Source organism: Salvelinus fontinalis, chromosome 15, assembly GCF_029448725.1.
Source record: "Salvelinus fontinalis isolate EN_2023a chromosome 15, ASM2944872v1, whole genome shotgun sequence".
Lineage (NCBI taxonomy): Eukaryota > Metazoa > Chordata > Actinopteri > Salmoniformes > Salmonidae > Salvelinus > Salvelinus fontinalis.
In genome coordinates this window covers 2,798,564-2,819,052 of record NC_074679.1, presented here as the reverse complement: position 1 = coordinate 2,819,052, position 20,489 = coordinate 2,798,564, and the positions used below count along the sequence as shown (strand labels likewise).

Genomic DNA, 20,489 nt, shown 5'->3' with positions numbered 1-20,489 from the left:
GGAGAGGTGGAGGGATGGAGGGGTGGAGGGGTGGAGAGGTGGAGGGGTGGAGGGGTGGAGGGGTGGAGAGATGGAGGGATGGAGGGGTGGAGGGGTGGAGGGATGGAGGGGTGGAGGGGTGGAGAGGTGGAGGGATGGAGGGGTGGAGGGATGGAGGGGTGGAGAGGTGGAGGGGTGGAGAGGTGGAGGGGTGGAGGGGTGGAGGGGTGGAGGGATGAAGGGGTGGAGAGGTGGAGGGGTGGAGGGGTGGTGAGGTGGAGGGGTGGAGGGATGGAGGGATGGAGGGATGGAGGGGTGGAGGGATGGAGGGGTGGAGGGATGGAGGGGTGGAGAGGTGGAGGGATGGAGAGGTGGAGGGGTGGAGAGGTGGAGGGATGGAGGGATGGGGGGATGGAGGGGTGGAGGGATGGAGGGGTGGAGGGATGGAGGGGTGGAGGGATGGAGGGATGGAGGGATGGAGGGATGGGGGGATGGAGGGGTGGAGGGATGGAGGGATGGAGGGATGGGGGGATGGAGGGGTGGAGGGATGGGGGGATGGAGGGGTGGAGGATTGGAGGAGTGGAGGGATGGGGGTGGAGGAGTGGAGGGATGGAGGAGGTGGAGGGATGGAGGGGTGGAGGGATGGAGGGATGGAGTGATGGAGGGATGGGGGGGTGGAGGGGTGGAGGGATGGGGGGATGGAGGGATGGGGGGATGGAGGGGTGGAGGGATGGAGGGGTGGAGGGATGGAGGGATGGAGGGATGGAGGGATGGGGGGATGGAGGGGTGGAGGGATGGAGGGATGGAGGGATGGAGGGATGGGGGGATGGAGGGGTGGAGGGATGGAGAGGTGGAGGGATGGAGGGATGGAGAGGTGGAGGGATGGAGGGATGGAGAGGTGGAGGGATGGGGGGATGGAGGGATGGGGGGATGGAGGGGTGGAGGGATGGAGGGGTGGAGGGATGGAGGGATGGAGGGATGGAGGGATGGGGGGATGGAGGGGTGGAGGGATGGAGGGATGGAGGGATGGGGGGATGGAGGGGTGGAGGGATGGGGGGATGGAGGGGTGGAGGGATGGAGAGGTGGAGGGATGGAGGGGTGGAGGAGTGGGGGGATGGAGGGGTGGAGGGATGGGGGGATGGAGGGGTGGAGGGATGGAGAGGTGGAGGGATGGAGGGGTGGAGGAGTGGAGGAGTGGAGGGGTGGAGGGGTGGAGAGGTGGAGGGGTGGAGGGGTGGAGGGATGGGGGGATGGAGGGGTGGAGGGATGGAGGGATGGAGGGATGGAGAGGTGGAGGGATGGAGGGATGGAGGGATGGAGGGATGGAGAGGTGGAGAGGTGGAGGGATGGAGGGATGGAGGGATGGAGGGATGGAGAGGTGGAGGGATGGAGGGATGGAGGGATGGGGGGATGGAGGGGTGGAGGGATGGAGGGATAGAAGGCATAAGTTAGGGAAAACGAGAAAAACATTTTTGGTCTATTTATTCCCATTCCAGAGAAGCTACAACATATTCAGCTCCTAATTAAGATCTGGTCAAGTTCTATGTTCTAGCTCTATGTTCTAGCTCTATCCACTATGTTCTGGCTCTATGTTCCGGCTCTATGTTCTAGCTCTATGTTCTAGCTCTATGTTCTAGCTCTATGTTCTAGCTCTATGTTCTGGCTCTATGTTTCGGCTCTATGTTCTAGCTCTATGTTCTAGCTCTATGTTCTAGCTCTATGTTCTAGCTCTACGTTCTAGTTCTACGTTCTAGTTCTACGTTCTAGCTCTATGTTCTAGTTCTACGTTCTGGCTCTACGTTCTAGTTCTATGTTCTAGCTCTACGTTCTAGTTCATCATACGGTGTATTGTAATATCTGCCCTGTGTATGAGGACACTGCTCCAATGGAAAGTAGAACCGTCCACAGCTCCATATCTCACCTGGACCAGCCGACGCTGACGTTGTCCCCAGACACCACACAGGGGAGCTGGGCCGTGCCGCCCTGAGACACCTGCACATTGTTAGGGGCCATGGTGATCCTCAGGTCTCCTTGGAAATGCACACAATACAACAACATAGGTGAGACAGGTCTAACAGAGGTGAGACAGGTCTAACAGAGGTGAGACAGGTCTAACAGAGGTGAGACAGGTCTAACAGAGGTGAGACAGGTGTAACAGAGGTGAGACAGGTGTAACAGAGGTGAGACAGGTGTGACAGAGGTGAGACAAGTGTGACAGAGGTGAGACAGGTGTGAAAGAGGTGAGACGGGTGTGACAGAGGTGAGACAGGTCTAACAGAGGTGAGACAGGTGTGACAGAGGTGAGGCAGGTGTAACAGAGGTGAGACAGGTCTAACAGAGATGAGACAGGTGTGACAGAGGTGAGACAGGTGTGACAGAGGTGAGACAGGTGTGACAGAGGTGAGACAGGTCTAACAGAGGTGAGACAGGTGTGACAGAGGTGAGACAGGTGTGACAGAGGTGAGACAGGTCTAACAGAGGTGAGACAGGTGTGACAGAGGTGAGGCAGGTGTAACAGAGGTGAGACAGGTCTAACAGAGATGAGACAGGTGTGACAGAGGTGAGACAGGTGTAACAGAGGTGAGACAGGTGTGACAGAGGTGAGACAGGTGTGACAGAGGTGAGACAGGTGTGACAGAGGTGAGACAGGTCTAACAGAGGTGAGACAGGTGTGACAGAGGTGAGGCAGGTGTAACAGAGGTGAGACAGGTCTAACAGAGGTGAGACAGGTGTGACAGAGGTGAGACAGGTGTGACAGAGGTGAGACAGGTGTGACAGAGGTGAGACAGGTGTGACAGAGGTGAGACAGGTGTAACAGAGGTGAGACAGGTGTAACAGAGGTGAGACAGGTGTGACAGAGGTGAGACAGGTCTAACAGAGGTGAGACAGGTGTGACAGAGGTGAGACAGGAGTGACAGAGGTGAGACAGGTGTGACAGAGGTGAGACAGGTGTGACAGAGGTGAGACAGGTCTAACTGAGGTGAGACAGGTGTGACAGAGGTGAGACAGGTTTAACAGAGGCGAGACAGGTCTAACAGAGGTGAGACAGGTCTAACAGAGGTGAGACAGGTGTAACAGAGGTGAGACAGGTCTAACAGAGGTGAGACAGGTTTAACAGAGATGAGACAGGTTTAACAGAGGTGAGACAGGTTTAACAGAGGTGAGACAGGTCTAACAGAGGTGAGACAGGTGTAACAGAGGTGAGACAGGTGTGACAGAGGTGAGACAGGTCTAACAGAGGTCAGACAGGTTTAACAGAGTTGAGACAGGTTTAACAGAGGTGAGACAGGTGTACCAGAGGTGAGACAGGTGTAACAGAGGTGAGACAGGTGTAACAGAGTTGAGACAGGTGTAACAGAGGTGAGACAGGTTTAACAGAGGTGAGACAGGTCTAACAGAGGTGAGACAGGTTTATCAGAGGTGAGACAGGTTTATCAGAGGTGAGACATGTCTAACAGAGGTGAGACAGGTATAACAGAGGTGAGACAGGTGTGACAGAGGTGAGACAGGTGTGACAGAGGTGAGACAGGTGTAACAGAGGTGAGACAGGTGTAACAGAGGTGAGACAGGTCTAACAGAGGTGAGACTGGTGTGACAGAGGTGAGACTGGTGTGACAGAGGTGAGACAGGTGTAACAGAGGTGAGACAGGTGTAACAGAGGTGAGACAGGTGTAACAGAGGTGAGACAGGTGTAACAGAGGTGAGACAGGTGTGACAGAGGTAAGACAGGTCTAGCAGAGGTGAGACAGGTGTAACAGAGGTGAGACAGGTGTAACAGAGGTGAGACAGGTGTAACAGAGGTGAGACAGGTGTGACAGAGGTGAGACAGGTGTGACAGAGGTGAGACAGGTGTAACAGAGGTGAGACAGGTGTAACAGAGGTGAGACAGGTGTGACAGAGGTGAGACAGGTGTGACAGAGGTGAGACAGGTCTAGCAGAGGTGAGACAGGTGTAACAGAGGTGAGACAGGTGTAACAGAGGTGAGACAGGTGTAACAGAGGTGAGACAGGTCTAACAGAGGTGAGACAGGTGTAACAGAGGTGAGACAGGGCTAACAGAGGTGAGACAGGTGTAACAGAGGTGAGACAGGTTTAACAGAGGTGAGACAGGTGTTTCCTAGTAATTCACGTTTGTAACACAGGTGTGAAAGACAGATGTGCACCAGTGAGACAGGTATGGCCGAAGTCAGTTATGTGAGACAGGTGTGTCTGAAGGCAGGTGTGTGAGACAGGTGTGTCTGAAGACAGGTATGTGAGACATGTGTGTCTGAAGCCAGGTATGTGAGACAGGTGTGTCTGAAGCCAATCACCTTGTACTTTGAGCGTGAGCTGTCTCTGTTCCAGTTGACTGTGGGTAGAGCCTGTACAGGTGTAGACACCTGAGTCATCTGACGTCAACTGGCCAATCACAAGGGTGCCGTCCGCGTGCTGTGCATGTCTGCATAACAACAACCAATCACATTTACGCACGGGGCAGAAGCAACCAATCACATTTACGCACGGGGCAGAAGCAACCAATCACATTTACGCACGGGGCAGCAGAAGCAACCAATCACATTTACGCACGGGGCAGAAGCAACCGATCACAGTCACATTCATGACAATCGAGTTGAACTCATCCGAACAGTAATAAAACAAGGCATAACATTGCCCTCAACATTTTCATAAAATGGACATTTTCTCTTTCGACTCTGGCTTAGAGTAAAAAGGGAAGACAGGTCTTACTGTGGGCCACGTAGAGATGTGTCGTGCAACACTGACTGACTACTCGCTGAATGTAGTTTTACATAAAATATGCTACAAAAGTGTTGACTAGAATAACCTTAGCCACAGTTTAGAGAGTTGGGACAAAATTGTTCTAAATTTGAGACATTCAGTGATACATCATTGTTTAAATATTCTCCATGTCATGTTAATGGGGGAGATAACATGGCTGTTATAGAATGTTGTAGTGTCATGTTAATGGGGGAGATAACATGGCTGTTATAGAATGTTATAGTGTCATGTTAATGGGGGAGATAACATGGCTGTTATAGAATGTTGTAGTGTCATGTTAATGGGGGAGATAACATGGCTGTTATAGAATGTTGTAGTGTCATGTTAATGGGGGAGATAACATGGCTGTTATAGAATGTTGTAGTGTCATGTTAATGGGGGAGATAACATGGCTGTTATAGAATGTTGTAGTGTCATGTTAATGGGGGAGATAACATGGCTGTTATAGAATGTTGTAGTGTCATGTTAATGGGGGAGATAACATGGCTGTTATAGAATGTTGTAGTGTCATGTTAATGGGGGAGATAACATGGCTGTTATAGAATGTTGTAGTGTCATGTTAATGGGGTTATAACATGGCTGTTATAGAATGTTGTAGTGTCATGTTAATGGGGGAGATAACATGGCTGTTATAGAATGTTGTAGTGTCATGTTAATGGGGGAGATAACATGGCTGTTATAGAATGTTGTAGTGTCATGTTAATGGGGGAGATAACATGGCTGTTATAGAGTGTTGTAGTGTCATGTTAATGGGGGAGATAACATGGCTGTTATAGAATGTTGTAGTGTCATGTTAATGGGGAGATAACATGGCTGTTATAGAATGTTGTAGTGTCATGTTAATGGGGGAGATAACATGGCTGTTATAGAATGTTATAGTGTCATGTTAATGGGGGAGATAACATGGCTGTTATAGAATGTTGTAGTGTCATGTTAATGGGGGAGATAACATGGCTGTTATAGAATGTTGTAGTGTCATGTTAATGGGGTTCTAACATGGCTGTTATAGAATGTTGTAGTGTCATGTTAATGGGGGAGATAACATGGCTGTTATAGAATGTTGTAGTGTCATGTTAATGGGGGAGATAACATGGCTGTTATAGAATGTTGTAGTGTCATGTTAATGGGGGAGATAACATGGCTGTTATAGAATGTTGTAGTGTCATGTTAATGGGGGAGATAACATGGCTGTTATAGAATGTTGTAGTGTCATGTTAATGGGGTTCTAACATGGCTGTTATAGAATGTTGTAGTGTCATGTTAATGGGGGAGATAACATGGCTGTTATAGAATGTTATAGTGTCATGTTAATGGGGGAGATAACATGGCTGTTATAGAATGTTGTAGTGTAATGTTAATGGGGGAGATAACATGGCTGTTATAGAATGTTGTAGTGTCATGTTAATGGGGGAGATAACATGGCTGTTATAGAATGTTGTAGTGTCATGTTAATGGGGGAGATAACATGGCTGTTATAGAATGTTGTAGTGTCATGTTAATGGGGGAGATAACATGGCTGTTATAGAATGTTGTATTGTCATGTTAATGGGGAGATGACATGGCTGTTATAGAATGTTGTAGTGTCATGTTAATGGGGGAGATAACATGGCTGTTATAGAATGTTATAGTGTCATGTTAATGGGGGAGATAACATGACTGTTATAGAATGTTGTAGTGTCATGTTAATGAGGTTCTAACATGGCTGTTATAGAATGTTGTAGTGTCATGTTAATGGGGTTCTAACATGGCTGTTATAGAATGTTGTAGTGTCATGTTAATGGGGTTCTAACATGGCTGTTATAGAATGTTGTAGTGTCATGTTAATGGGGGAGATAACATGGCTGTTATAGAATGTTGTAGTGTCATGTTAATGGGGGAGATAACATGGCTGTTATAGAATGTTGTAGTGTCATGTTAATGGGGTTCTAACATGGCTGTTATAGAATGTTGTAGTGTCATGTTAATGGGGTTCTAACATGGCTGTTATAGAATGTTGTAGTGTCATGATAATGGGGGAGATAACATGGCTGTTATAGAATGTTGTAGTGTCATGTTAATGGGGTTCTAACATGGCTGTTATAGAATGTTGTAGTGTCATGTTAATGGGGTTCTAACATGGCTGTTATAGAATGTTGTAGTGTCATGTTAATGGGGGAGATAACATGGCTGTTATAGAATGTTATAGTGTCATGTTAATGGGGGAGATAACATGGCTGTTATAGAATGTTGTAGTGTCATGTTAATGGGGGAGATAACATGGCTGTTATAGAATGTTGTAGTGTCGTGTTAATGGGGGAGATAACATGGCTGTTATAGAATGTTGTAGTGTCATGTTAATGGGGAGATAACATGGCTGTTATAGAATGTTGTAGTGTCATGTTAATGGGGGAGATAACATGGCTGTTATAGAATGTTGTAGTGTCGTGTTAATGGGGGAGATAACATGGCTGTTATAGAATGTTGTAGTGTCATGTTAATGGGGGAGATAACATGGCTGTTATAGAATGTTGTAGTGTCATGTTAATGGGGAGATAACATGGCTGTTATAGAATGTTGTAGTGTCATGTTAATGGGGGAGATAACATGGCTGTTATAGAATGTTGTAGTGTCATGTTAATGGAGGAGATAACATGGCTGTTATAGAATGTTGTAGTGTCATGTTAATGGGGAGATAACATGGCTGTTATAGAATGTTGTAGTGTCATGTTAATGGGGGAGATAACATGGCTGTTATAGAATGTTGTAGTGTCATGTTAATGGGGGAGATAACATGGCTGTTATAGAATGTTATAGTGACATGTTAATGGGGTTCTAACATGGCTGTTATAGAATGTTGTAGTGTCATGTTAATGGGGGAGATAACATGGCTGTTATAGAATGCTGTAGTGTCATGTTAATGGGGTTCTAACATGGCTGTTATAGAATGTTGTAGTGTCATGTTAATGGGGGAGATAACATGGCTGGTATAGAATGTTGTAGTGTCATGTTAATGGGGAGATAACATGGCTGTTATAGAATGTTGTAGTGTCATGTTAATGGGGAGATAACATGGCTGTTATAGAATGTTGTAGTGTCATGTTAATGGGGGAGATAACATGGCTGTTATAGAATGTTGTAGTGTCATGTTAATGGGGGAGATAACATGGCTGTTATAGAATGTTATAGTGTCATGTTAATGGGGGAGATAACATGACTGTTATAGAATGTTGTAGTGTCATGTTAATGGGGAGATAACATGGCTGTTATAGAATGTTGTATTGTCATGTTAATGGGGGAGATAACATGGCTGTTATAGAATGTTGTAGTGTCATGTTAATGGGGGAGATAACATGGCTGTTATAGAATGTTGTAGTGTCATGTTAATGGGGGAGATAACATGGCTGTTATAGAATGTTGTAGTGTCATGTTAATGGGGAGATAACATGGCTGTTATAGAATGTTGTAGTGTCATGTTAATGGGGGAGATAACATGGCTGTTATAGAATGTTGTAGTGTCATGTTAATGGGGTTATAACATGGCTGTTATAGAATGTTGTAGTGTCATGTTAATGGGGGAGATAACATGGCTGTTATAGAATGTTGTAGTGTCATGTTAATGGGGTTCTAACATGGCTGTTATAGAATGTTGTAGTGTCATGTTAATGGGGGAGATAACATGGCTGTTATAGAATGTTGTAGTGTCATGTTAATGGGGGAGATAACATGGCTGTTATAGAATGTTGTAGTGTCATGTTAATGGGGTTCTAACATGGCTGTTATAGAATGTTGTAGTGTCATGTTAATGGGGGAGATAACATGGCTGTTATAGAATGTTGTAGTGTCATGTTAATGGGGGAGATAACATGGCTGTTATAGAATGTTATAGTGTCATGTTAATGGGGGAGATAACATGGCTGTTATAGAATGTTGTAGTGTCATGTTAATGGGGGAGATAACATGGCTGTTATAGAATGTTGTAGTGTCATGTTAATGGGGGAGATAACATGGCTGTTATAGAATGTTGTATTGTCATGTTAATGGGGGAGATAACATGGCTGTTATAAAATGTTGTAGTGTCATGTTAATGGGGGAGATAACATGGCTGTTATAGAATGTTGTAGTGTCATGTTAATGGGGTTCTAACATGGCTGTTATAGAATGTTGTAGTGTCATGTTAATGGGGGAGATAACATGGCTGTTATAGAATGTTGTAGTGTCATGTTAATGGGGGAGATAACATGGCTGTTATAGAATGGTGTAGTGTCTTGGTAATGGGGGAGATAACATGGCTGTTATAGAATGTTGTAGTGTCATGTTAATGGGGGAGATAACATGGCTGTTATAGAATGTTATAGTGTCATGTTAATGGGGGAGATAACATGGCTGTTATAGAATGTTGTAGTGTCATGTTAATGGGGGAGATAACATGGCTGTTATAGAATGTTGTAGTGTCATGTTAATGGGGGAGATAACATGGCTGTTATAGAATGTTGTAGTGTCATGTTAATGGGGGAGATAACATGGCTGTTATAGAATGTTGTAGTGTCAGGTTAATGGGGTTCTAACATGGCTGTTATAGAATGTTGTAGTGTCATATTAATGAGGTTCTAACATGGCTGTTATAGAATGTTGTAGTGTCATGTTAATGGGGAGATAACATGGCTGTTATAGAATGTTGTAGTGTCATGTTAATGGGGGAGATAACATGGCTGTTATAGAATGTTGTAGTGTCATGTTAATGGGGGAGATAACATGGCTGTTATAGAATGTTGTAGTGTCATGTTAATGGGGGAGATAACATGGCTGTTATAGAATGTTGTAGTGTCATGTTAATGGGGGAGATAACATGGCTGTTATAGAATGTTGTAGTGTCATGTTAATGGGGGAGATAACATGGCTGTTATAGAATGTTGCAGTGTCATGTAAAATGCATCAGATTGTAGAAACCTTAAATGTCCCAGCTCTCTAAATCAAACCAAACTTTATTCATATAATACATTTCAGACATGGACGCAATGAACTTCACAGAAGAAGAAAAAACAATGAAAATAAAACAAATATTTACAACACAACGAACATAAGAGGAAAACAAAACTAAAGATTATTAACAATAAAATCTGAACGGAAAAGCAAAACTAAAAAGGTTTTAATATGTTTAAATATCTCTGAATAAAAAGGTATTAGGATCTCTTAAATATCTCTGAATAAAAAGGTATTAAGATCTATTTTAAATATCTCTGAATAAAAAGGCTGTCACGTTCCTGACCTATTTATGTTAGTTTTTGTGTGTTAGTTGGTCAGGACGTGAGGTTGGGTGGGCATTCTATGTTATCTGTTTCTATGTTGGTTTTGGTTTGCCTGGTATGGCTCTTGATTAGAGGCAGGTGGTTTGCGTTTGCCTTTAATTAAGAGTCATATTTAGGTAGGGCATTCTCACTGTTTGTTTGTGGGTGATTGTCTCCTGTGTCCGTATGTCTGTTCGTACCACTTAGGACTGTAGCGTTTGTTTGTTTCGTTTTCGTTTCGATGTCGTCTGTTACCTGTACGTAAGTTTATGTTTAGTTATGTAAGTTTATGTTCAGGTCTCGTCAACGTCGTTTTGTTATTTTGTAGTTTGGAAAGTGTTTTGTGTCGTTTCGTGTTTGCCATCATCGTTGTTAATAAAGATGGCTTATTTCCCTAAGCCTGCGTTTTGGTCTGAAGATCCTTCTCTCCTCACCTCTTCCGAGGATGAGGAGAGCGTCACCCGTTACAGAATCACCCACCAACACGCTAAGACCAAGCGGCAAGGGAAAACGAAACGGAGTAAGGGACAGGAGAGAAAGGAGAAATGGACATGGGACGATGTTTTGGATGGAAAGGGTTGCTACACTTGGGAGGAGATCCTGGCTGGGAGGGATCGCCTCCCATGGGAACAGGTGGAGGCATTGAGGAGAGCAGAGGCTACCTGGGAGAGGAACCGGAGCTATGAGGGAACGCGTCTGGCACGGAAGCCGAAAAAGCCCGTAAGTAATTCCCAAAAATTTCTTGGGGGGGGGCTAGGAGATAGTGGGCCAAGGGCAGGTAGGAGACCTGCGCCCACTTCCCAGGCTTACCGTGGAGAGCGGGAGTACGGGCAGGCGCCGTGTTACGCAGTAGAGCGCACGGTGTCTCCTGTACGAGTGCATAGCCCAGTGCGGGTTATTCCACCTCCCCGCACTGGTAGGGCTAGATTGGGTATTGAGCCAGGTGTCATGAGGCCGGCTCAACGCGTCTGGTCTCCAGTGCGTCTCCTCGGGCCGGCATACATGGCACCGGCCTTACGCATGGTTTCTCCGGTTCGCCTACATAGGCCGGTGCGGGTTATTCCACCTCCCCGCACTGGTCGGGCAACCGGGGGTATTCAACCAGGTAAGGTTGGGCAAGCTCAATGCTCAAGAGTGCCAGTACGCCTCCACGGTCCGGTATTTCCGGCACCACCTCCCCGCCCCAGCCTAGTACCTACAGTGTATACACTACGCACTAGGCTACCAGTGCGTATCCTGAGCCCTGTTCCTCCTCCACGCACTCTCCCTGTAGTGCGTGTATCTAGCCCGGTGCCTCCAGTTCCGGCCCCACGCACTAAGCTACCTGTGCGTCTCCAGAGCCCTGAACCCACTGTATCTTCTCCCCCTACTAATCCTGATGTGCTTGTCCTCAGCCCGGTGTCACCAGTGCCGGTACCACGCATCAGGGATAGAGTAGGCTTTGAGAATACAGTGTGCCCTGTCCCTGCTCCCCGCACTAGTAGGAAGGTGCTTATCATTAGCACGGTGCCTCCAGTTCCGGCACCACGCACCAGGTCTACAGTGCGCCGTATCCGGCCAGAGCCATCCGTCTCACCAGCGCCATCTGAGCCATCCGTCTCCCCAGCGCCATCTGAGCCATCCGTCTCCCCAGCGCCATCTGAGCCATCCGTCTCCCCAGCGCCATCTGAGCCATCCGTCTCCCCAGCGCCGTCTGAGCCATCCGTCTGCCAGGAGCCTGCAAAGCCGCCCGTCTGCCATGAGCCTGCAAAGCCGCCCGTCTGCCATGAGCCTACAGAGCCGTCAGCCAGACAGGAGCCGCTAGAGCCATCAGCCAGACAGGAGCCGCTAGAGCCGTCAGCCAGACAGGATCTGCCAGAGCCGCCAACCAGACAGGATCTGCCAGAGCCGCCAACCAGACAGGATCTGCCAGAGCCGCCAACCAGACAGGATCTGCCAGAGCCGCCAACCAGACAGGATCTGCCAGAGCCGCCAACCAGACAGGATCTGCCAGAGCCGTCAGAGAGCCATGAGCAGCCAGAGCCATCAGAGCGCCATGAGCAGCCAGAGCCGTCAGAGCGCCATGAGCAGCCAGAGCCGTCAGAGCGCCATGAGCAGCCAGAGCCGTCAGCCTGCCATGAGCGTCGAGAGCCGTCAGCCTGCCATGAGCGTCGAGAGCCGTCAGCCTGCCATGAGCGTCGAGAGCCGTCAGCCTGCCATGAGCGTCGAGAGCCGTCAGCCTGCCATGAGCGTCGAGAGCCGTCAGCCTGCCATGAGCGTCGAGAGCCGTCAGCCAGCCATGAGCATCGAGATTCGTCAGTCAGCCATGAGCTGTCCTTCAGCCTGAAAAGGCTGGATACCCAGAACTGCCCATCAGTCCAGAGCTGTCTCTCTGTCCGGAGCTGCCTTTCAGTCCGGAGTTGCCCCTCTATCCTAATCTCCCTCTCTATCTTCATCTATCTCTATATTCTTATCTATCCCTCTTTCTTGATTTATCTCTCTGTCCCGGTGTTGTCCCTATTGGATATGTTGTTAAGGGAATTTTGTGGGGGTCAAAAGAGGGTGGACATTCTTGGAGGGAGGAAGTTAGGATGGATTATGGTGGGGTGGGAACCGCGCCCGGAGCCTGAACCACCACCGTGGTTAGATGCCCACCCAGACCCTCCCCTAGACTTTGTGCTGGTGCGTCCGGAGTTCGCACCTTGTGGGGGGGGTACTGTCACGTTCCTGACCTATTTATGTTAGTTTTTGTGTGTTAGTTGGTCAGGACGTGAGGTTGGGTGGGCATTCTATGTTATCTGTTTCTATGTTGGTTTTGGTTTGCCTGGTATGGCTCTTGATTAGAGGCAGGTGGTTTGCGTTTGCCTTTAATTAAGAGTCATATTTAGGTAGGGCATTCTCACTGTTTGTTTGTGGGTGATTGTCTCCTGTGTCCGTATGTCTGTTCGTACCACTTAGGACTGTAGCGTTTGTTTGTTTCGTTTTCGTTTCGATGTCGTCTGTTACCTGTACGTAAGTTTATGTTTAGTTATGTAAGTTTATGTTCAGGTCTCGTCAACGTCGTTTTGTTATTTTGTAGTTTGGAAAGTGTTTTGTGTCGTTTCGTGTTTGCCATCATCGTTGTTAATAAAGATGGCTTATTTCCCTAAGCCTGCGTTTTGGTCTGAAGATCCTTCTCTCCTCACCTCTTCCGAGGATGAGGAGAGCGTCACCCGTTACAAAGGCATTAAGATCTATTTTAAATATCTCTGAATAAAAAGGTATTAAGATCTATTTTAAATATCTCTGAATATAAAGGCATTAAGATCTATTTTAAATATCTCTGAATAAAAAGGCTTTAAGATCTATTTTAAATATCTCTGAATAAAAAGGCATTAAGATCTGTTTTAAATATCTCTGTATATAAAGGCATTAAGATCTATTTTAAATATCTCTGTATATAAAGGCATTAAGATCTATTTTAAATATCTCTGAATAAAAAGGCATTAAGATCTATTTTAAATATCTCTGTATATAAAGGCATTAAGATCTATTTTAAATATCTCTGAATAAAAAGACATTAAGATCTATTTTAAATATCTCTGAATAAAAAAGCATTAAGATCTATTTTAAATATCTCTGTATATAAAGGCATTAAGATCTATTTTAAATATCTCTGAATATAAAGGCATTAAGATCTATTTTAAATATCTCTGAATAAAAAGGTATTAAGATCTATTTTAAATATCTCTGAATAAAAAGGCATTAAGATCTATTTTAAATATCTCTGAATAAAAAGGTATTAAGATCTATTTTAAATATCTCTGAATATAAAGGCATTAAGATCTATTTTAAATATCTCTGAATAAAAAGGCTTTAAGATCTATTTTAAATATTTCTGAATAAAAAGGTATTAAGATCTATTTTAAATATCTCTGAATATAAAGGCATTAAGATCTATTTTAAATATCTCTGAATAAAAAGGCATTAAGATCTATTTTAAATATCTCTGAATAAAAAGACATTAAGATCTATTTTAAATATCTCTGAATAAAAAGTTATTAGGATCTCTGAAATATCTCTGAATCCATCGCTCTGACCCCAGAGCAGCACTAACACTGTTACCTGAGAGAGTTGAGTGTCTGTCCTTCTCTGGTCCACTGGAGAGTGACCGAGGAGAGCGCTGAGGTTGGGACGATCTTACAGGCTAGTCTGACCGTCTGTCCTGCTTTCCCCTCCACAGACGACGAACCTGATCGGTCTATACTGAACCTGAACCATCACACACAGACAGGATGGTGGATGGGACAATGTGGAGAGGGGGGGGGTTGTATGTGTGTGTGTGTGTGTGTGTGTGTGTGTGTGTGTGTGTGTGTGTGTGTGTGTGTGTGTGTGTGTGTGTGTGTGTGTGTGTGTGTGTGTGTGTGTGTGTGTGTGTGTGTGTGTGTGTGTGTGTGTGTGTGTGTGTGTGTATGTCGGTGTGTGTGTGTGTGACTCCTACTTGGGTGAGGGCTGGCGATGAGATACTGATGGCGGTATAACTCCTGTCTCTCCTGTCCTGTCTGCTCCATCTTGGGGGAGACTTCCTGTCGTGTCCTGTACTACCTGGGGCCCTCTGGAGTTCTCTGTCAAACACACAGGGATTTGGCTCAAGGTCAACCACAAGGTAAAACAAACACACAGACAAGCGTGTCTCTACATACCTGAGACAGACAGGTATACGTAGCGGTGATCTCTCTCACGGTCACGCGTTGCCACACAGAGCAACCAACCAGAGTCCGCCTTAGTTAGAGGACCAACTAACAGGGAACCATTGGGCTGCGGATGATGCCTGGGGGAAGGATTTGACAGTTGCACACACTTAAAATATCCAGCACATTGGTGTATATAGAATATACCCAGAACACATAAAATGTTATTTAATAAGCAATAAGACCAGAGAGGGTGTGGTATATGGCTACCGCTAACGGCTGTTCTTTCTCACAACGCAATGCGGAGGTCCATGGATACAGCCGTGGTATATTGGTCATATACCACAAACCCCCTGAGGTGCCTTATTGCTGTTATAAACTGGTTACCAGCGTAATTAGAAGAGTCAAAAATAAATGTTTTTGTCATACCCATGGTATACGGTCTGATTTACTATGGCTTTCAGCCAATCAGCATTCAGGGCTCGAACCACCCAGTTTATAATACAGTAAAACTGAACAACAATATAAAACGCATCATGCAACGATTATCAAAGATTTTACTGAGTTAGAGTTCATATCAGGAAATCAGTCAAGTTATATAAATTCATTAGTTTCACACCCTGATCTGTTTCACCTGTCCTTGTGCTTGTCTCCACCCCCTCCAGGTGTTGCTTATTATCCCCGGTGTATTTATCCCTGTGTTTCCTGTCTCTCTGTACCAGTGTATTTATCCCTGTGTTTCCTGTCTCTCTGTACCAGTGTATTTATCCCTGTGTTTCCTGTCTCTCTGTGCCAGTGTATTTATCCCTGTGTTTCCTGTCTCTCTGTACCAGTGTATTTATCCCTGTGTTTCCTGTCTCTCTGTGCCAGTGTATTTATCCCCGTGTTTCCTGTCTCTCTGTACCAGTGTATGTATCCCTGTGTTTCCTGTCTCTCTGTACCAGTGTATTTATCCCTGTGTTTCCTGTCTCTCTGTACCAATGTATTTATCCCCGTGTTTCCTGTCTCTCTGTACCAGTGTATTTATCCCTGTGTTTCCTGTCTCTCTGTACCAGTGTATTTATCCCTGTGTTTCCTGTCTCTCTGTACCAGTGTATTTATCCCCGTGTTTCCTGTCTCTCTGTGCCAGTGTATTTATCCCCGTGTTTCCTGTCTCTCTGTACCAGTGTATTTATCCCTGTGTTTCCTGTCTCTCTGTACCAGTGTATTTATCCCCGTGTTTTCTGTCTCTCTGTACCAGTGTATTTATCCCTGTGTTTCCTGTCTCTCTGTACCAGTGTATTTATCCCTGTGTTTCCTGTCTCTCTGTACCAGTGTATTTATCCCCGTGTTTCCTGTCTCTCTGTACCAGTGTATTTATCCCTGTGTTTCCTGTCTCTCTGTACCAGTGTATTTATCCCTGTGTTTCCTGTCTCTCTGTACCAGTGTATTTATCCCCGTGTTTCCTGTCTCTCTGTACCAGTGTATTTATCCCTGTGTGTCCTGTCTCTCTGTACCAGTGTATTTATCCCTGTGTTTCCTGTCTCCCTGTACCAGTGTATTTATCCCTGTGTTTCCTCTCTCTCTGTACCAGTGTATTTATCCCCGTGTTTCCTGTCTCTCTGTACCAGTGTATTTATCCCTGTGTGTCCTGTCTCTCTGTACCAGTGTATTTATCCCTGTGTTTCCTCTCTCTCTGTACCAGTGTATTTATCCCTGTGTTTCCTGTCTCCCTGTACCAGTGTATTTATCCCTGTGTTTCCTCTCTCTCTGTACCAGTGTATTTATCCCCGTGTTTCCTGTCTCTCTGTACCAGTGTATTTATCCCTGTGTGTCCTGTCTCTCTGTACCAGTGTATTTATCCCTGTGTTTCCTGTCTCCCTGTACCAGTGTATTTATCCCTGTGTTTCCTCTCTCTCTGTACCAGTGTATTTATCCCCGTGTTTCCTGTCTCTCTGTACCAGTGTATTTATCCCTGTGTGTCCTGTCTCTCTGTACCAGTGTATGTATCCCTGTGTTTCCTGTCTCTCTGTACCAGTATATTTATCCCTGTTTCCTCTCTCTCTGTACCAGTGTATTTATCCCTGTGTTTCCTGTCTCTCTGTACCAGTGTATTTATCCCTGTGTTTCCTGCCTCTCTGTACCAGTGTATTTATCCCAGTGTTTCCTGTCTCTCTGTACCAGTGTATTTATCCCTGTGTTTCCTGTCTCTCTGTACAAGTGTATTTATCCCTGTGTTTCCTGTCTCTCTGTATCAGTGTATTTATCCCCGTGTTTCCTGTCTCTCTGTACCAGTGTATTTATCCCTGTGTTTCCTGTCTCTCTGTAACAGTGTATTTATCCCTGTGTTTCCTGTCTCTCTGTACCAGTGTATTTATATCCCTGTATTTCCTGTCTCTCTGTACCAGTGTATTTTTCCCTGTGTTTCCTGTCTCTCTGTGCCAGTTCGTCTTGTTTGCCAAGTCAACCAGCGGTTTTCCTTGCTCCTATCTTTCCCAGTCTCTGTTTGTTTCAAGTCCTCCTGGTTTCGACCCTCGCCTGTCCTGACCACTCTGCCTGTCCTGACTCCGAACCCGTCTGCCTGACCACTCTGCATGTCCTGACTACCAGCCTGCCTGACCACTCTGCCTGTCCTGACTACCAGCCTGCCTGACCACTCTGCCTGTCCTGACTCCGAACACGCCTGTCCTGACCACTCTGCCTGTCCTGACTACCAGCCTGCCTGACCACTCTGCCTGTCCTGACTCCGAACACGTCTGTCCTGACCACTCTGCCTGTCCTGACTCCGAACACGTCTGTCTGACCACTCTGCCTGTCCTGACTCCGAACACGCCTGCCTGTTCTGACTACCAGCCTGCCTATCCCCTTGTACTGTTTTGGACTTGAATCTGGTTTCTGACCCTTGCCTGGCCTGACCTTGAGGCTGCCTATCACCTGGTACTGTTTGGACTCAGACCTGGTTAATGAACTCTTGCCTGTCCCCGACCTGCCTTTGCCTACTCCCTTTGTTATAATAAATATTGGAGCTCTACCATCTGCCGCCTGTGTCTGCATTTTGGTCTAGCCTTGTGCCCTTATAATTAGGCCCTAATCTATGAATTTCACATGACTGGGAATACAGATATGCATCTGTTGGTCACAGATACAGTTGAAGTCTGTAGTTTACATACACTTAGGTTGGAGTCATTCAAATACATTTTTCAACCACTCCACAAATTTCTTGTTAACTAACTATAGTTTTGGCAAGTCGGTTAGGACATCTACTTTGTGCATGACACAAGTCATTTTTCCAACAATTGTTTACAGACAGATTATTTCACTTTTAATTCACTGCATCACAATTCTAGTGGGTCAGAAGTTTACATCCACTAAGTTGACTGTGCCTTTAAACAGCTTGGAAAATTCCAGAAAATTATGTCATGGCTTTGGAAGCTTCTGATAGGCTAATTGACATCATTTGAGTCAATTGGAGGTGTACCTGTGGATGTATTTCAAGGCCTACCTTCAAACTCAGTGCCTCTTTGCTTGACATCATGGGAAAATCAAAAGAAATCAGCCAAGACCTCAGAAAAAACATTGTAGACCTCCACAAGTTTGGTTCATCCTTGGGAGCAATTTCCAAACGCCTGAAGGTACCACGTTCATCTGTACGAACAATAGTACGCAAGTATTCGGGCGGCTTTCGGCGGTCGACGTCACCGGTTTTCTAGCCATCGCCGATCCACCTTTCATTTTCCATTTGTTTTGTCTTGTTTTCCCGCACACCTGGTTTGCATTCCCTCATTACTCGTCTTGCGTATAACCCTCTGTTTCCCCCCATGTCTGTGTGTGGAATTGTTATGTGTAAATGTATGTGTACTCCAGGCTGGTTTGCGCCGGGTATTGTAACCCGTGTGTTTAGTTTTCTTAGTACCGTGTTTTGTGTGCCTCAATATAGGGCTCCGTTTGCTACCCATTTCTGCTCTCCTGCACCTGACTTCCCAGCAGCCGGTTACGCACTCCTTTACAGCAAGGAAGAAGCCACTGCTCAAAAACCGACATTAAAAAAACAGACTACGGTTTGCAACTGCACATGGGGACAAAGATCGTACTTTTTGGAGAAATTGTCCTCTGGTCTGATGAAACAAAAATAGAACTGTTTGGCCGTAATGACCATCGTTATGTTTGGAGGAAAAAGGGGGAGGCTTGCAAGCCGAAGAACACCATCCCAACCGTGAAGAACGGGGGTGGCAGCATCATGTTGTGGGGGTGCTTTGCTGCAGGAGGGCCTGACGCACTTCACAAAATAGATGGCATCATGAGGCAGGAAAAGTACGTGGATATATTGAAGCAACATCTCAAGACATCAGTCAGGAGTTAAAGCTTGGTAGCAAATGGGTCTTCCAAATGGACAATGACCCCAAGCATACTTCCAAAGTTGTGGCAAAATGGCTTAAGGACAACAAAGTCAAGGTATTGGAGTGGCCAACACAAAGCCCTGACCTCAATCCCATAGGAAATGTGTGGGCAAAAATGTCTTGTGTCATGCATAAAGTAGATGTCCTAACCGACTTGCCAAAACTATAGTTTGTTAACAAGAAATGTGTGGAGTGTTTGAAAAACGAGTTTTAATGACTCCAACCTAAGTGTATGTAAACCTCCGACTTCAACTGTACAACTTACAGTATACACCAAGGTACAGTCACACAGTGTATCAGTGTGGGAACATCCCTTTTCTTTACGCCCACCTATTTTGCTGATAAACTGTTTAATTAGAGTTTCACATTCCTCAATAAGCTACGATTGTGAAATGTGGTTGCCGTACCTCGCTACCTTCAATGGCTGTAAGTTGCTCTGGATAAGAGTGTCTGCTAAATGATTAAGATGTCAAAAAATGTAGTGTGCTCACCTAAAGGTAGAGAGAGGGACTCCATCCTTCCTCCACTCCACTATGATGGTGGAGGATGGAGCTGGAGAGACTCTGCAGGGTAACACTACCGTCTGTCCCACCAGAGCCTCCACCGTAGTCGGGTCGGACTGGTCGATCTTCACCCCCACTGACTGGGTCAGGCTGGAGGAGGGGTTGGGGTTTGAGAAGGACACGAGGGAGAGAGGACAGGGGAAAGACATGGAAAGAAAGAGGGAAAGAGAGGAGAGAGGGAAAGAAAACATGGAGAGATGAGAGAGAGGGAAAGACATGGAAAGAGAGAGAGGGAAAAGAGGAAAGTCTCTTTATGCTGATTATTTTGGTAACCGCATAGAGCTAGACAGCATAGAGCTAGACATCATAGAGCTAGACATCATAGAGCTAGACAGCATAGAGCTAGACAGCATAGAGCTAGACATCATAGAGCTAGACAGCATAGAGCTAGACATCATAGAGCTAGACATCATAGAGCTAGACAGCATAGAAATGGAAATGTGACATTCTATTTCTACTGGAGATAGAGGAGGAGTCTAGAGGAGGAGTCTAGAGGAGGAGTCTAGAGGAGGAGTCTAGAGGAGGAAAGAGGAGGCGTCTAGAGGAGGCGTCTAGAGGAGGAGTCTACAGGAGGAGTCTAGAGGAGGCGTCTAGAGGAGGAGTCTAGAGGAGGATTAAAGAGGAGGCGTCTAGAGGAGGCGTCTAGAGGAGGCGTCTAGAGGAGGCGTCTAGAGAAGGAGTCTAGAGGAGGAGTCTAGAAGAGGAGTCTAGAGGAGGAGTCTAGAGGAGGAGTCTAGAGGAGGAGTCTAGAGGAGGAGTCTACAGGAGGAGTCTAGAGGAGGAGTCTAGAAGAGGAGTCTAGAGGAGGAGTCTACAGGAGGAGTCTAGAAGAGGAGTTTAGAGTAGGAGTCTACAGGAGGAGTCTACAGGAGGAGTCTAGAGA

At 46.1% G+C, this 20,489-nt stretch overlaps 1 protein-coding gene across 1 annotated transcript in view; it reads right to left on the bottom strand.

The window, feature by feature from the left end:
* The window catches only part of LOC129811267 (papilin-like), a 116,748-nt gene that overhangs the window by 8,239 nt on the left and 88,020 nt on the right, over positions 1-20,489 (bottom strand). Inside the window, exons 21-26 of the mRNA XM_055862439.1 lie at positions 19,535-19,696; positions 14,680-14,807; positions 14,478-14,601; positions 14,102-14,248; positions 4,289-4,416; positions 1,901-2,009 (exon numbers count right to left, since the gene is read on the bottom strand). Of these exons, the coding sequence (XP_055718414.1) occupies positions 1,901-2,009; positions 4,289-4,416; positions 14,102-14,248; positions 14,478-14,601; positions 14,680-14,807; positions 19,535-19,696 (798 nt within the window). The remainder of the gene's footprint in view (positions 1-1,900; positions 2,010-4,288; positions 4,417-14,101; positions 14,249-14,477; positions 14,602-14,679; positions 14,808-19,534; positions 19,697-20,489) is intronic.